The 17,633-nt window shown below is 40.8% G+C and overlaps 2 protein-coding genes and 1 non-coding gene across 3 annotated transcripts; 1 reads left to right on the top strand and 2 right to left on the bottom strand.

Moving 5' to 3' along the window:
* Window positions 1–4,550, bottom strand: LOC118429380 (enteropeptidase-like). Its single transcript, XM_035839860.1, has 7 exons — window positions 4,538–4,550; window positions 3,703–3,809; window positions 1,738–2,005; window positions 1,009–1,125; window positions 824–871; window positions 311–412; window positions 1–29 (listed from the first exon to the last, which is right to left on the bottom strand). Exons 1-7 carry the CDS (start codon window positions 4,548–4,550, stop codon window positions 1–3), a joined length of 684 nt encoding a protein of 227 aa, XP_035695753.1.
* A 1,769-nt stretch (window positions 4,551–6,319) lies between these two features.
* Trnag-gcc lies at window positions 6,320–6,390 on the bottom strand. The gene has a single exon. It is a non-coding gene; the product is annotated as a tRNA-Gly (tRNA).
* An 845-nt stretch (window positions 6,391–7,235) lies between these two features.
* Window positions 7,236–14,693, top strand: LOC118428862 (NAD-dependent protein deacetylase sirtuin-7-like). The gene is made up of 10 exons (XM_035839104.1): window positions 7,236–7,404; window positions 7,640–7,777; window positions 7,969–8,073; window positions 8,964–9,034; window positions 9,541–9,613; window positions 9,945–10,043; window positions 11,446–11,682; window positions 12,110–12,230; window positions 13,098–13,164; window positions 13,416–14,693. The coding sequence occupies exons 1-10, from the start codon at window positions 7,297–7,299 to the stop codon at window positions 13,699–13,701; spliced, it is 1,305 nt and encodes a 434-aa protein (XP_035694997.1). The 5' UTR covers window positions 7,236–7,296; the 3' UTR covers window positions 13,702–14,693.
* Window positions 14,694–17,633: the final 2,940 nt, after the last annotated feature.

Consider the following 17,633-nt stretch of genomic DNA (forward strand, 5'->3'; position numbering starts at 1 on the left):
TCAACCATCAAGCGTGGCATTGACAGGAACTGTTTACAATAGAGTTTATTTAAATTTAGACCCCTTTGACACATTGCCCACAATGCATTTCTCTGAGCATGTGCAGTTTAAATCGCGTACTGGCTTATTCTGTAGGCACTGTCTATATCACAAAGTTATACTGTTTCCAACAAACTGTTTTCGACTACCTCCTGCCCTACGTTAACAGAGTGCGTCCCTGTCCCTCCAACCATTTCCGAAGAAACCCTTGGTTTGTTACATTGTTTGCAGGCCACCCCCGCCAATACAATAGCGATCAGTCCCCCAATACATATCCCCGCGATGTCTGCACCGCTGAGATGGATCACGAATTTTCCCGTTGTGTTCGGGTCTTCGGCATTCTCCGCGTCTTCGTTCGTCCTATCGTCGTCATCTGTAAAGAGAGTGTGACAAGATATTAGACAAAATTATTGGCAGCTGTGGGGAAAAATACTAAGCTACTTTGCAAAACTCTGTTTTACATGATGCGATCTTTTCGACCTTTAATATTATATATCAGCAAGTAACAGTCATCTCATTTCATATCTGCCCCTCAATCTAAATATTTCACCGTTGGGACACTAAAGAAGGTCTGGCAACCAATTGTTTTCTTATATGTTTCACTTAGGGGCGTGCCTGTCAATTCTCTGCTATCATACTCCTATCTTTTCCATTGCTTACTCATTTTTCTTCCATCCTGGACGGTTCAAGGATCTTCAAGTAACACAATCTTAAGAGTTAAATGTTTATCTTTTTTTGTGTGCACAGAATCTCGGTACAAAAAAAAACACGTAAACCATCTTACCATTTGTGTCTTGATTCTGCCCGTTGGAACCGGCCTCTTCCAGTAAAGCTGTAAGAAAGGACAGCTTATATTTGAATTGTATCAACTATAAAGAACGAAACGACCGATTTATATCGTAGGCCTTCAAAAATACTTTTAGTCATAGAAACAAGAACTTTTACATGCGCACCCCACATAACACCTACCCGTGCCATCCTCGTCTTCTCCATCCGGGCAATTCTCGTGCCCATCATTCACCAGGTCTCCCGGCATGCACCTGCCATCCGCGCATGTGCTGTAGTTACCATTCGTTGGACAAGAACCTGCAAATGAGTATGTTGGAAAAGTTACATTCATAAGTGAGTTTTAATAGCAAATTCTTGACCAAAGGGTCCATTGTTACATGAAACAGTGTATATAAAAAAACTGCAAGATAACAAGGGGAACAAGAGACTATTTTCATAAAAACAGCCAGTCTACGGAATACTGTATATGCTTCAGTGAGGTTTGTCTTCTTTTTTCTCAGCCGTGGGGATATTATATATAATGCCCTTGGGTTTTCACCGCTTCCATTTATTGATCAATAAATAGTTTTGATAAACTAAAGAACGAAAGTGCGGGAATTTGGAAATATTGGTGATAACTTTATAGAATAAACGCCTTCTGAATCACGACAGTAGTTACTTTTATCCACGGGGGTACCTATATACGTTGTTTAAAAACAGGACATTTCGAGCAATTCGTGTCTCCAAGTCGACGGACATTGATTTCAAACTGCAATGTTTTGAAAATGCCAATTGCAGGCTGATATGACAACGCATATAGGCTTCCCAATGGTTAGTGAACATATTGCCGCTTGATATAGCAGCGAATATTGGTTACCCCGCGAATAAAGGTCAACAAGCGTTACACGTGTAGTAGCTAATCTGACTGACCTCCCACAGAGTCCACAAAGATGCTGTACAGGATTCTAAAACTGCCGTTCCCGCTGTTGTCTGACGTCATCACTAACACCAACTGTTGTCCGCTGGACAGAACCTCCGGTGGTACGTCACTGCCGCAAACCGTCGCCAGGACCACGCCCTCCTGGAACGTGCCGTCGTAAATGGACAGAGAGTCGATGCACCGTCTGCTGTTGGTGGACTCGATGTTCAAATCCAGAAATTTGAGAGAAATGCGACTGTTTTCGAGCTCACTGATAACCTAGGGATTCAAAAACAAAACTTCTTACCCTTTGTCCATAGGCAAAGTATGGTATCATCAAGGAGGTTAACTTTAATAGAAACATTCGAAATTCTCCTACGCAGACATCCAACGGCGCTAGCAAAACCGACAAGTGGCGGTTTGATTTGCTAGCGCAGTTTGATGTTTCTGCGTAGGAGAATGGTTAATAAGAACCTCCCTGTTGGCAACTATGGATTTAAGGCTACCCCACTAGTGTCAACTAGTACAAGAACTATATTTAACTCAATGAAGATTCAACATCCAGATAATGATATGTGTCAGATAGCAGTTACCACTCAGCTAGCAACTGGATATACTTCGAGAAACTTGTACAACTTTAAAATGGCGTACGGAACCTCCCGAGCAGCCCTCGTATTAAACCTCTGCTTCGCCTATTGAGTCAGTGAAGTCAAGCTTGCCTAAGCTAGATGTTTCTGACTTAGGAAGAAGAGATGCTGCTACAGTTATCGCTATGGACCGCTCTTCATCTTCACGATGGTAACATCAGGCCCTACAGAGCTTGATTAAAAGAAAACGTATACAGCAATCCCGCAACTTGGAGGGTGGCCTCAGACGAATTTATAGGGGGCGGGCAATCAGAAATTCTTATTAGAGGGGGGCAGTCAGAAAATCTTAGAGGGGGGCAATTAGCCCAACTTATAGAAAGTTGGACAATCAGGCAAACTTTTTTTTAGACGGGACAATCAGGCAAACCTAGAGGGAGGCATTCTGGCAAACTTAGGCGACCATAGGAACTTCTAAAGACGAAAGTCAAGCAAACTTGGCAATCAGCTGCAGGTAAACATATAGGGGCAATCAGAAAAACTGGGGGGGGGGGGGGGCAATCAGACAACCTTTAATGCGTCAAGACCAACGCACAAAGTATAATGAATAACGTAGATGAACTGCAGGCAATTATAGGAGACAGCCTAATCGCATCGGCAACAGTTGTAATAAGGCAGATATCGATACAGAAGGAAATTTCAAATGCAGAAATCCCACTAACAAGGTAAAAACGTTTACTCTCCAAGCAGAGGTTGTTGGTGGTGGTGGTGGGGTGAAGGGAATCGTGACCTTTTTCCCCTCATATCCCGTATTTTTCGACCACTGCTTTGGTGGTGAGGCTGGTCGAAAAATACGGCATATATAAGGAAAAGGTCACGTTTTTCCCCACCAACCTCTGCTTGGAGAGCAAACAAAACGTTTACAGGGGACACTTGTGACCCCCCCCCCCCAAAAAAAAGGTTGAGGCGAAGGAGTTGTCCTATACATCAAAGACTTATCTCGATTCAGTGACAGTGGATCTCTTCAAGTATAAATCCACAAGCAGTGTCTGGACTGAAATTGAAGCGAAACAGAGAAATATATGGTTTCTATGTCGCCAAATCCATCTGAAGAGAGCGGCTAAGAATTGCGATGTAGCATTGAAGTGGTTGGTTCACAAATAACATAATTTGATCGTCATGCATGGTTCCAACTGTAGTACCTGTGTCAATGGTTAGTTGTGGGGTGGGCCGACTACTCTCTCTTCGCAGCCAGAAGCTTACAGTATGCAGGGCTACGTATTCCTGTATGACTATGAGCCGATACGTTGGAAATGCTTGAATTCGGCAAAATTTGAAAGGTCTATATTATATTCTGACGTATACACTGTGTAATTTTTGTGAGGGACTTACTCTGACTTGACAGTTGACTGACGGCCAGTACTCAAACCGGATGAAACCGGCCAGGTGAACCCTGGGTGCCACATCGGTGGGTAGGGAACACCAGGTGAACATGTCAACTGTGGAAAACAGGGGAACATTTGGTGAACCCTGGGTGCTACATCGGTGGGTAGGGAACACCAGGTGAACATGTCAACTGTGGAAAACTGAAACATTTGGTGAACCCTGGGTGCCACATCGGTGGGTAGGGAACACCAGGTGAACATGTCAACTGTGGAAAACAGGGGAACATTTGGTGAACCCTGGGTGCCACATCGGTGGGTAGGGAACACCAGGTGAACATGTCAACTGTGGAAAACAGGGGAACATTTGGTGAACCCTGGGTGCCACATCGGTGGGTAGGGAACACCAAGTGAACATGTCAACTGTGGAAAACAGGGGAACATTTGGTGAACCCTGGGTGCCACATCGGTGGGTAGGGAACACCAGGTGAACATGTCAACTGTGGAAAACAGGGAAGCATTAGTATACTAGCTAGCTATAGCCTCTACCAGGCTCTGTGGATCGTTGGTCAAATAGTAAAAATAGGACACATAGAGGGACCCGTGTTCCAGGGTTGCGTACTCCTCTGGCCGACCGATTCCAGACTATTCCCTCTATTTGTCCAATTTCTACTATTTGACCAACGATCCGCGGAGTCTAGAAGGAGCAGTTGTGTACGACTTCTGGTGATTAAGATGACTATTGTCTTCCATTGGATCAATAGAGAAAAAATTCTACTGTAAAGAAATAGGAGACTTCGCCAACTCGACTGGTTCTTGAGTACTGAAATGCTAATGTCCAATACGTCTCATTGCCATAGGGTCGAAATCTCTCCCCCTCCTCTCTCTCAGTCTATACAGACTAAGAAAACAAAAACAAACAAACAAACAAACAGACAAACAAACATATGGAGCAAATCTTTGCCGCGCACTCTACCAATATATGTACATGTACGAATAAGAAAACACTTGAAACGCTTACTTGTTGAATATCTAACCACCATAGCCTGGGCTGCTTTGGAACACAATACAACTAAAAATCCAGTCACCCAAATATTCATGTCGAACGTTGCATATTTAGGCTGTGAATTCGAAGAAACAACAATACTGTTCTGACAATACGTGTACCACAACCACCATCTCTACATCTTCTGTTTCAATGCTTCGAAGTTACTAAGCTAGAAATAGTCAAGTGTTTTCTCTTGTATTTAGCAACAGGGTCATAACAGGGTTACGGGTAGTCTTGAAAATAACCTTCTTTTTTGTAAGGTTCAAGAAAGAATGTTGGAACTTTCTTAAGGGTTATGATCGCATCGTTACCTGTAGTTGACACACCTGTTGGAAAGTGGTTCCAGCAGCTTAAGTCGGGAACCTTTATCCCCGATATAGCGTGTTTTAAGAGGCTTAAGGGTTGAGTGTAACGGTTGTAAGCTGACAACTTGGAGGTTGAAACGGGTAAATGGTTTTCATTAGTGACGCTTTGTCGCATTTGGGATTTGAGAGGGTGATTAGGGATTAACTGTCGGCATTGGCGTTGCTGTGAAAGACCTCTGTTCGCAAAACCTAACATGCAAAGGCAAGCGTGAAAGTTTATATTTCGGCTACCAAAGTGTCATCAGGTGAAAAGCACTAGGATGGCAAGATTCCTTAGAGGCGGCGCACACGAACTTTCAGCACCCTCCCCACTATCCAGCTGACCCCAATAGCCTGGTATCCAGACGTATTTAATATAGCTCCTGAGTCTCTTTATTTTTTGCCCTTTTGGAAATAATGAGGGGGCAGAAGAGACTCGGGAGTTATAGGTGACGTCTGGATACCAGGCTACACCCAGGGAAGGTTAACTTAAATGTGTATTCTCCAAACAGATATCCGGGGACTACTACTTACTAGAAATCGTATCGGTTTCTGATACACCCGTAAGGCTAACGTTACATTTCTAAATCGGGATTCGGCCGATCGAGCTGTTTGTTGAAACGAAAAATAGAAACGCACACGTAAAAATATATACAAACAGTGCCCACGATTATTCTCTTTACGTCGTGTGTAGTTCGGTGTCTTTTATATCTTGCATTTCTTTCCGAAAGCTTCCCGGCCTGGCTCCGTTTTGGAAATGTGACGTAGGCCGCACCAAACATGCAGAAAATCGACCGACCGCCTAGTCTGTGAGCTTTATCTTAAATGCTTAGGCAATAAAACGTCCGTTTTTCTCTTGATCTTCGCGCGATTTTAAGAGATTTGCCCATGATCGTAAGTTCCTAAGCCCGGGCCGCCCAATATTGTATGAAGGGGATAGAATTTCAGGAGAAAAATACGATGAGTCTCTAGCTCTGCTGGTGACCTTTGAAATTCGACGACTTTGAAGTTGGGCTGTATTTGTTGATACTCCTCTGTTTGACAGGAGCATCAAACAGGACCCAAACAGTCTTTCACACCCCACTCCCAATTGACACAACATGACGCGGAAAGTTTGTTTGTTTGAAAGTCAGATATAGAGTCACTGGCCACACATATTGACATATTATTGTCAAAACATGTTTAACGTTATATATTCTATAAAAAATTTTATCCTACGCTTGACTAAAATATTCTGCATCGGCCGGGAATCGAACCCGGGCCTCCCGCGTGGCAGGCGAGAATTCTACCACTGAACCACCGATGCTGTGTTAACATTCGGTCCCAACATGGGAAAATTGAATAAAAACAGGTGTTACTGTTAGTTTACTCGCAGCGATCTAGATCTGCAAATCTAAATTGAATCGCTAAGAGGCGCTTCCGTGCAGGTAAGGCTTATACAATGTAACATAGGGTGAAGATCTTTGATGGTAAGGACTCTGAGTCATAAAGATTAAACATTGAAGAATACAATGTTGAATTTATTGATTGTTGATGTAATCTACTAAAAAGATCTTGGTGTTACCACAAGGAAATCAACTCCAATTGAACTTATTGAAGGGATCCTCAGATAATGTTTCACGGAGAACACTTCTCTTAGAGTTGAGGACGAATTTTTGATAGAATAACGTTCAATTTCTTATTCGTGCCCTCTTCACGAAATACCGCGAGATATGATCGAGTACGGTGATATGATAGATCATGATATGATAATATCATAACAGACTGAGAGAAAAAAATTTGAGTTTGATTTCTCAACAGATGTAACCTTATATGACACAATGAGTGACAACTTTTAACAACATTTGTAGGAAACTGTGGTAGTCGACCACTCTTACGAGTAAGATGTGTCGTAAGGTTCAGTTTCAGTCCATTTTCTGATACCCTGGTATCCAGAGAACAGCGCACGCGGCTACGGTTCTTTCCCGGGCCGCTAGCAACATAGCATTGCCGAGTAGTAGTACTTTGTCAGTCTTTGGCGGAATTTCTTATGTTTATGTACTTCCATACGCATTGTCCTATATTCAAATTGCAGGGATAACGATAACATATGTCAATCAATATTTACGATCACCGGGTCCAAAAGACATGTCTTGCCGTGTACAGTTTGCATAGTGACCGCTAGTCGGCGCTTCTACTCCACTTCACGGAAGGTGGGAGGAGCAACAACAACATGGCGGAACCTCAGGGATCGGAAGAGACAAGCTCCAGGGAAGCTCGGAAGATTGCCCAGAAATGCCAGCTTCTCGTGAAGGCAGAGACTCGTGCACGGAAGAAAAAGGTTCGAAGAGAATTCTGAAATTGCTTAGATATTATTATCTTCGTTCGATTCCTAGGATTTGCTGGAAAACGGCGGCGGTTTCGAGTATAACATGTTTTACCCCCCGAGGCGAGACCACGTTTTGCTTCTGTATTTTACGCTATGCATGTTTCTTAGCCTCCAAATTGGCCTCATGTACAAATTCTGCATAAAAACATAGCAATGAAAATACATTTCTGTCGTTATTTTCTTCCAGATCTCGGAAATCCTGAAGAAACCAGAGGAAGTCAGAACCCAGGAAGAGGTGCAGATTTTACAACAGTCGCCAGAGGTCGTTGCTGACATGCAGAAGAGAGCTCGTCGGAGAGACAAACTGAAAGAGCAATTGAAAGAGGTCCATGTCTATTTTCGTAGTTCACTAGTTCACGCATAAGCAAAAAGTTGTAATTTCAACGGAGAGCATATTGTTGAACATTATTACTAAAATTTCGGCATAATTTGTTATGCATTTTTTTTCATTATGGCACCTTGCACAAATATCCCTACGTATACGTTGTATTTCATTTTCGCTATCAACATTTCCAGGTAGAAGACCCTCCCGAACTTCTGTATAAAAAGTCATGTGAGCTGTCCACAGCTGTACTACAGGCGAGGCATCTGGTGGTGTATACTGGAGCTGGCATCAGTACGGTTAGTTATCACTAACTTATGAACTAGTTAACTAGTTAGTTAACCTGTACATGTGAGCTGTCCACAGCTGTACTACAGACCAGACATCTGGTGGTGTATACTGGAGCTGGCATCAGTACGGTTAGTTATCACTAACTTATGAACTAGTTAACTAGTTAGTTAACCTGTACATGTGAGCTGTCCACAGCTGTACTGCAGGCCAGACATCTGGTGGTGTATACTGGAGCTGGCATCAGTACGGTTAGTTATCACTAACTTATCAACTTACTAGCCAACTAGTTAGTTAACCTGTACAAGATAAGTCATGTGAGCTGGCCACAGCTGTACTACAGGCAAAGCATCTGGTGGTGTATACTGAAGCAGGCAACAGTACGGCTAGATATCACTAACTTATCAACTAGTTAACTAGTTAGTTGACCTGTACAGTCAGATGTGTGAGCTGGCCACAGCTGTATGACAGACAAAACAACACTTGGCTTGACTAGAAAAAATACAAATTGTTTTGATAAGTGATATGATAAGTTAATGATTGGTTAGTTAACCTATAAAGTAAGTACGTGAGATGGCCATACCTATTTCACAATTCCGAATTTTGAGATATAACATTTTTCCTCTGAAGGCGGCATCATAAAATTTCAAAACAATGTGTCCTTTGGTTATTCAACCTTAATCTCCAAGCAGATCCACGGTGGCATACTAATATAGTATCAAACCCATGGTGCCCGTTTGACTACCTTTGGCCGGCTATACACCTTGGCTAACTTTGATACTATCTTATACTATCTATCTATCTGCTTGGAGATTGATTCAACCTGTGTGGTAAGTTAATATCAACCATAAATCCATAGACTACCGCTGTCAGAGATGTAAACCTTATTTCCTCTTTCCAGGCCGCCTCCATCCCTGACTACAGAGGTCCCAATGGTGTGTGGACAATGTTACAGCAGGGGAGACCTGTAGAGTATGTACTCACCCTCTTCTATATCACATGAACTGTCCCCTTATTATAATATACTATCAAAACATCCAAGCAGTTCAAACATAGATATTCCATCTCCATAACATGTTTGTACGAAAGTTGTGTGAAAGCAAAAATTTTGCCATACAAATCTTTGGTATAATTTGGCCAAGACAGCATGTACAGAAAGCTTGCTTTTTTTGTATTATACATTGCACAACCATTATGTATGTATATATGTATCTATTGGTATGACTGTTCAGCACACACAGTCAGATCACTGCCCAACTAGCCTGTGGCTATTACAAAGGGCTAGTCCTGCTGACAGAGACAAGACTGTACAAATGGAATTTGACATAGACAGAATAACAATTAATAACAATATTCTAATAACATAAAAACTATAAAACTGTAAGAACATACAAATGGTCTGAAATACACGTAGTGTATACAGTGAAATAATAAGAGCGACTTATTCCTGTGTTGATCATATATTTCCTTTGTTTCAGAACCAGAAGTCTAACCGATGCCCAGCCTACAGTTACACACATGGCGCTGGCCAGGCTACATCAGGAAGGTTATGTGAGTAGATAATCTCTCAACATATTCTTTAAATTCAGACTTACTTGTAAGACCAGGGCTGTCTACAGGGCCCATCCCTCTGTCTCTGGATTTACTTGTTGAGAAATTTCACCCCATCCATCCAAAACTTAATGGAAAAAAAAAGTTATGAAAACATATAGCAAAAATTTAGCAACAAAAATCAGCAATATTGGCTCCTATTAAAACAGTGGGTGGGACAGAAAAATATTTTAAGCTGGAGACATCCCTTTATAAATATGCTGATGTTGTTAAGCTGTCCTTTCCAAGATTATGTTTGTGACTACTGGAATGTCTATCTTCCCCCATTCAGGTGAAATATGTGGTGTCGCAGAACTGCGATGGTTTGCACCTGCGGAGTGGGTTACCCAGGAACGCTTTCTCCGAGGTCCATGGGAACATGTATATTGAGGTAACATGAATGCAAACATACATGTAGTGAATACACCATAAGAAATAATGTCATATTGGCTTGAAATTAATATTTGGGAATCACCAAGCAGCTGCATATGATTTTGGAAACGGTCAAACAACAGCCGTTATCTTTCGTCAGTAACACAGAAAAGATCTGTCTTCAGCTCCTTTGCATATCATTTCATATTAGGTTTTTATCATTTCATAGTTGTGATATAAAACCTGCACTCCAACAAGATCTTTTCAGCGTCTCTCAGTCTGAAAAAAGATAACGGATGTTATGTTATCTGAGACGTATGAACGTTTCCAAAATCATATCCAGTTGCTTGAGTAATTGCTATTTGGCATATTTTATTACTTAGAAGTCTAACCTTCATCGACACATATCTGGGAATATTATCTAAAAAGCTGATTTTTGCATTACTCTACTGGTACTGGGGGCAACGGTAGTTCACCTTTATCTGCGGGGTAACATACCTTTATCCGTTGCATTTAAAATTGGAGTATTCAGGGCAGGGCTCTAGCCAGCTCGAAATTTTTTTCCGTCAGCCAATTCCCATTGTCGCGAAAACACTCTTCCATGAGTTAGAAAGACTGAACTGAGACCTTGAAAAATGGGTTTTTAATGAGATTATCGTATGCTAAAGGCGCCGACACACTTTGTCAACAATAATAACAATAGCAAAACAAACGGTGTGTGGCTTTTATGGCCGTGGACGGCGTCCCCAAGCCGCCTGTAGCTTCCATCAAGGATTTTTGTCCGTCAAGGTTGACGGATTGGTTTTAAAATTTTTCTGTCACACACAGCAATTGACAGAAAAACGGACGCTGGCTAGAGCCCTGATTCAGGGATATAAACTCGACAACGGTTGGTCCAGACTGGAATGCTATCAAAATATTATAACTTGAAACCAACGGCCGTCGACCGGATGTCCCTAACTACCTCATTTTTAAAATCAACGGATATAGGTTACCATGTGGATAAAGGTCAACTACCGTTACAAACTTGTATCAAACACATCACAAACAGGGCTCGAAATACTACCTGCTTATGCAGGTTAGTGCAGGTAACATTGGAGCTGTGCAGGTATTTCTGGTGTCTATCTGCACCTAACCTGCACTGGTCCATGTACTGGGTTTTGTACTTAAAATAAATGTCCAATGATGTAGGTTTATATGGATTGTTATTAGCTGCATTGACTGTTATCACGTATTATGTATAAAAGAAAAAATAGCAATGGTTCCTGAAGAATTTTAGTATGATCCATACCTCCTATATTCAGAGTGGTGCAGGTAAAGATTGTCTGGTGCAGGTAACTTTCAATGTTACCTGCACCAGTGCAGGTATGCAGAAAAAATTATTTCGAGCCCTGACAAAGCAAATCCATCTCTTTCTGTAGGTGTGCGCAGAGTGTGATCCCGAGACAGAGTACATCAGGTTATTTGATGTAACGGAACGGACGTCGTTACACAGACACGTGACTGACCGTAACTGTCACTCCTGCGGCGAGCCACTCAGGGACAGTATCGTGCACTTCGGCGAGCGGAGCTGTCTGGAGAGTCCGCACAATTGGGAGGACGCCATGGACCACGCCAAAAAAGCAGACACCATTTTGTGCCTTGGGTCCAGTTTAAAGGTATTGGTAATATGATGAAAAAATCTTTAAGATATTTGCCAGCAAATGCAGGTTATGACGTTCCCCGTTCTACAAAACTGATGTTCTGAGTATATCCTGATTAGAAATTGTGGACTGTGAATTCTTGTACTTTTTGGGGACCTAATTTTACATCAGAAAGGAAAGGAGGTTTTGTGGCCTTATAAGTCCTCAGTTGAAACATTTCTGATACATTGGGATTCATTGTCACAGCATATTTGCAGTCTCATGAGTTTGCAAGGGATATGTTACGGAAAATGAGAAAAAACACTGCAGACATTTCAAGATATACCACATGTAATGTTTCTTGATCCCTTGCCCGATATTGAATAGTGTTAGATTTGTCATTCCTGTCTAGCAGAATGAACATGAAAGATTTTTACTGACAGGTGCATTTTTTCCCTGTCAGGTGCTAAAGAGATACAGCTGTCTGTGGGGTATGACTAGGGTGTTACACAAGAGACCCAAACTCTTCATCGTTAACCTACAGTGGACACCTAAGGATGACAACGCTACACTGAAGATCAATGGTAAGAACTGTGTCTGTCCCCAATCTTAAAGACCATTACAATATGTTCAAGGTAACATTTTCCTAAAAGGGGCAAAACATATGCTTCACCCAATGCTCTAACTATGCACTGACATATTACGTCGTTGAATGATAGACATCCAGGTAAAAAGATGCAGCAAATAGCAATTAGTTAGTTAGCTAGTTGAGTTCAGTTTATTCAGAAAAAAATTAGCATCGCAGTCAGTAAAAAACAAACTGAAATTACTCAGGAAACTGGATATGATTTTGGAAATGGTCAGATCCACTACCTTTCGTCAATCTCGGCATCAATGACAAAAGGTAATGGATGCTACCTGAAACACCTGACCATTTCCAAAATTATAACCAGTTGCTTGAGTAATTGCTATTTGGCATGCACCCCTCTGCCAAGGGAAAACATTCTCTGACAGTGACAAGCATGATATTCAGATTGAAGAGGGTTGCTACTAGGTCACATGTGGCCACAGTTGTCAGCTATGACATGTCTGACAGTAATTTTTCCCCTCAAGAATCATTTTAAGATTACTCCAGAAAGGGGGATCAACATCACCCTCCTGCTCTCTCTCTGTCCACTCCCTCATACTGTTAAGCTGATCTCCTTCTCCCTCTTAGCTTAGGGATATATGACAAATAAACACACTGACACACACATAGTCCCAGGTGTGTATTCACTGAACCTCTGCATTCCAGACTGGACTGTTCCATTTGTGAGGGGGGGTAGGCTATTCTAATCTAAGTAAACTAACACATGCCTCATGCCATTTTCTTTTCTTCCTGGTGTACCTTTGAATATTGATGACAAAACCAGAAGTATGGAATCATGTGTTGTATGTTTCTCTGTGTCCAGGAAAGTGTGATGAACTCATGGTTCTCCTGATGAAGAAACTTGGACTGGAAATCCCCGTATACAGAAGGTAGGATTGATTTATCTTGATATGAGAAAATAAATATGTCTAGTAGTTATGTTTAACATGCAAGGTCAAGGATCTGAAGTAGGCAGCTGACACCATGTGATGTATGATTGCAGAATGTAGTAAGTGGCAGGACAGAGCTGGAGAGAATATGTTTGAGTATAAGAGCAATATTTTGTCGGACTATACCATTACATTTAGAAGATAAACGGAGAAGAATTCATTGTTTTTGTTTGTTTCATCTTTATTTACAGAGAGAACGATCCCATCTTCAAGTTGGCGATACCGCTGCTACCCGATGAACACGGTAGCTTCAGCACGTGTCAGCTGACCCTACCGACGGACGCTACCTCACTCACGACACAGCACAACTCTGACTCACCCACGTGCAATGGCGAAGAGAAAAATACAGACCAAAAAGATAATTCCTCCTACAAACCGGGCTGGTTTGGCAAGGGTTGTGCCAAAAGAAGAAACAGTGCAGCTAAGAGGAGGAAATCTAACACTGCCACTTCTACCTCTGTCAAACTTTCTGACTAGACCTCAAACTTGTTAATCTCTGACTGATTGAAGAATTCTTTGCAATTTTATAGATTTTCCACCATACACAGGTTCTCTGATAAAACTAGTTTGTATTGCTGAGATGAAATTTTACCATTTTTTTCCAAAAGCATTACTTGCAACTTGGGAAAAAGAGACCTCTTCAGTCTTTGACACAAAGAACTTCATTTGCAGTTGTATTTTAATGGTAGCCTTTTTGCTGCATTTTTAAGAATTACGGAACTTTTTAATGGAAACGTTTTCTGTGCTTACTGTGCATACATTTCACTTTTTTTAGGTTCAGATTTAGATCTAGAACCAGGGCAGGTTTATTATAGAGTTTAATCTGAAGATTATCACGAAAGCTAAATGTTTTTGTCTACCCAAAGTAACTTTTAAGATCAGTAAACCATAGTACATTTATCTTAGACCAACAGTGCCAAATTAGTACATTTTAAAACTCCTGGTCTCCTGTTATTGGTTCAAGAACTTACAGAAGAAATTTTACTCGAAACACACAAAAGCTGCCTACCAAAGTACTGATTATGTTCAATACGCAGTATTTATTGGTGCTGAGAAATAAACAACACTGTTTTTCAACAATTTCTTACAACAGAAATTATGCAACGATTGTGTAACACACATGTCATCATCAGGGAACTAACGCTAGGTCACCTTTATCCATTAGGTAACCTATATCCGTTGTTTTTAACAACAGGGTATTTGGGGATATCACGTTAATGAACATTAGTTTCAAATTGCATTATTTTCAGGATTTTACAGTAATTTAAAACTATCACCCACCGACTTGATGTGCCTAAATACACTGCTTTTAAAAAGCAACGGATATAGGTTACCCAACGGATAGAGGTGAACTAGCGTTACACTACAGTTCACATACCCATAGAATTGGGACTTTTTGAAGCTCTAAACTTGATTGTGGTAGGATTTAAAATATTCTGAAATATTTGGAGAGTAATACAGTTTCTATTGATGAAATACATGTGGTGTTGTTGCTATGTTATCATTAGGAAAAGACCGTTTTCACAATGTAAACATGGGGGAGGGCAAAGTTGTTTACATGCAAAATTTTGACACATTGATTGCGTTTAAGGTAAGGTAAGGATTGCGTTTCTTTGTAGTATCATAGCGGGATAGGCCATTGTGTTTCAATTATCGGCAATTCACAAGTTTTTACAGACAAAGGCCAGGGCAAACAATTTGTAAAATCCACGCCACTCGGCCAAAAAGTAGCAAGTTTGGGGCAAAATTACCAGGGAAAACTTGGGGAAACATAAGAAGAAATTGCAACTTTGAAAATCAACAGCCTGGCGGGCGGACAAGGACAGCCTGGCGGGCCGCCACTCAATCATTCTTTACGGAGATCCCTGCCAATTTTACAACTTACCTCTGTGTCCTGTTACATGCTGTGTAAAACACTATGAGTTTTAGGGGAAAGAACAGAACCATGCAATTGTCATGACAATGCCTTCAACTCAACATCTCAGGTTTTACAGACTATTAGTCTCTAAACATCAGTCAAGTGTTTAATTAACCTATTCACTGGAATATGATGAACTTGTAAATGTTACTGATTTTGAAAGCAGCACAATTCAGCATATGCTGTAAGGCATGTTACATGTGTTTGCAGTTTTCAACAAAACTTTTACTTGAAATGTCTGGGTGTTTTAAATTCTGAAACTCTTATGTTACATTTACTAATTTAAGTGTTGTTAAAACATTTTGTACCATCTTTTGCATCAAATGTTGGAACTATGGAATTTGTTGATATCGTAACTGAAATTAGACTTGATCTTGAAATGTGTTTTTCAAATCTTGAGTTATTAGATTGATTTTAGAGGGGAAAAAATAGATTTTGATCTTTCTAGTAAAATAACGTTGCACCAGAGAAGCTGTTACAATATAACTCTTCCTAATAGTATTTGTTGTTTTACCTACCCTGTGTTTTTGGTGTTGAGTTTCTCACCAAATATTTGTTTTATTGTAGCCTCCTTGCAGACATCTCGAAGGGCTAGTGTTTATTTTGGGGGGTGCTCCTCGAAGTCTGCAAAGGAGGCTATATGATCTCACTGCACTGTTCAATTCACTATGTTGATGTTTTAGAAAACCAGTTTGTTACACTCGATATAACTGTTGCACACTTAATTCTTTCAAGAATGTTTAATTTAATTTATTTTATTTCTGTTGTATTTCTATGTTTAATATATTCTGTGATTTCTGGGTATGCTGCTTGCAGTTGGTATTCATTAAAAGGTTCATTCATTTCAATCCTAACATGTAAGGGTCAGTTTGAAAAATATATTTTACCATTTTCTTTCAAAAACTCAAACGCTAGTTCACTTTTATCTGTGAGGTAACGGGAGGGGGCCATACTTCGACAGCCGTTCTAGGTAGATGCGCATGGCTTTTGTCATTGTACATTTTACAGTGAACTCATCAAAAACAAGTTAAGATCTTGTATACATCCATAGAACTGTAATTAAAGCTTTACAGATATATATTACATTTAACGGTAGCGTTCCGCACTGTACTTTGACAGCGCACGAAACTTACGGCAGGTTTTCGGCTTGCGTCCTAGCAGAACGTTCCAACACAAAAAAGGGGTCCAAACTCCGACATAGTAACAACCAGACAATCGCCGTGCATTTTTAAGCATCTTATGCAAATAGAATAGCACTAAAAGTTTTCATTACTATTTATTTGTACCAAATATGTGTCATATTTTGTATAACGCGACTTATTCAAATACGGTGCGTTGAAACGTTTACCTCTCATGGTGAGACCAACTTGCCGCAAAACGGCGGCGCAGTGTTTACGTCGGACTGTGATAGCATAGTTTATTTTTCGCTTTTCGGCTTCCTTGATTGCCTTTTCACCCTGTCTTCTGGCAGCAGCAATGGCTACATGATTTTTAGTCGGTAGGGATCGATTTTTCTTGAATGTTTGTCCGCTCTATGGATGGGTTGACTAAGTTCATCGTGTTGAGCATCGCTCGCCCGCCGGCGTGCGTGATAGTAAAATGGCGGGGCCCCGACTGCGTGAACATTGTGGCATCATTTAGCTCCGTTTATCCAACCCAGTTAAAGGCAAGATAGAACACAGGTATTATTTTTCGGAAGTCTAATAAACATCATTTCTATGTGTGGTGGTATTTTTTCACATGTCGTATTTTACGAAGAATAATTCAAGAGTTTCCCGAGCCATGGTCTCCATACGTTCGCTCGTCAACTTGCACGGAAGGCGTCAAACTTGTGCAAGTTTTTCAATCGTTATCTGTGGGGCTTACTAACTTCGACACATACCCCGACTTTGTAGTTATTTACAACAAGGTTTAGGCTACAGCTAGTTGTACTTCTTGCGTGCAGGCATCTATGCATTTCTCCGTAACAATGATTTTAAAAACCTGTCGAAGTTTGGACCCCTGTCGAAGTATGGCCCCCTCCCGTTAACCTATATCCGTCATTTTAAAACTAGAGGGGATACCAAGTCGGCGAAAGTTGGTTCCAAAGGGCTATATTTTGAAGATACAGATTGGTTTGTAGTTTGAAACCACTGCATTGATATCCATGAATAATCATGATACGGATATAGGTTACCCCGCGGATAAAGGTGAACTAGCGTTACCTATTATATCACCCCTCCCTGGAAACATTGTTGTGTGTATATTGTTATTACCATGGGTGTTTTTTAATGGTATCATTATTGTCTATCGAATTTCAAAGATTGCTTGCACAATATGTGCAACTTATAATTACTAATAAGTAATATGATAAGTTTATGATAAACTTTGTTGTCTTCAATGGATCTAAAACTCTGGGATTAAAATGGTTTTCTTTCTTTCAGAAAGTTTGTGTATCCTTCTTTGAAATTCACAGCGTTGGTGTCAAGTGTAATCCTTATAACGTAATAAT

The sequence above is a fragment of the Branchiostoma floridae genome, chromosome 13 (assembly GCF_000003815.2).
Source record: "Branchiostoma floridae strain S238N-H82 chromosome 13, Bfl_VNyyK, whole genome shotgun sequence".
In the NCBI taxonomy this organism is placed as follows: Eukaryota; Metazoa; Chordata; class Leptocardii; order Amphioxiformes; family Branchiostomatidae; genus Branchiostoma; species Branchiostoma floridae.

Coding starts and splice junctions, on each gene's coding strand:
- LOC118429380 (XM_035839860.1), bottom strand. Junction 872..1,008: donor AGAAGACGAGGATGGCACGG/GTAGGTGTTATG, acceptor CCTTTCTTACAG/CTTTACTGGAAGAGGCCGGT. Junction 30..310: donor TGCAGACATCGCGGGGATAT/GTATTGGGGGAC, acceptor TATTGTAAACAG/TTCCTGTCAATGCCACGCTT.
- LOC118428862 (XM_035839104.1), top strand. CDS start 7,297: ATGGCGGAACCTCAGGGATCGGAAGAGACAAGCTCCAGGGAAGCTCGG. Junction 7,405..7,639: donor CTCGTGCACGGAAGAAAAAG/GTTCGAAGAGAA, acceptor ATTTTCTTCCAG/ATCTCGGAAATCCTGAAGAA. Junction 7,778..7,968: donor TGAAAGAGCAATTGAAAGAG/GTCCATGTCTAT, acceptor CAACATTTCCAG/GTAGAAGACCCTCCCGAACT.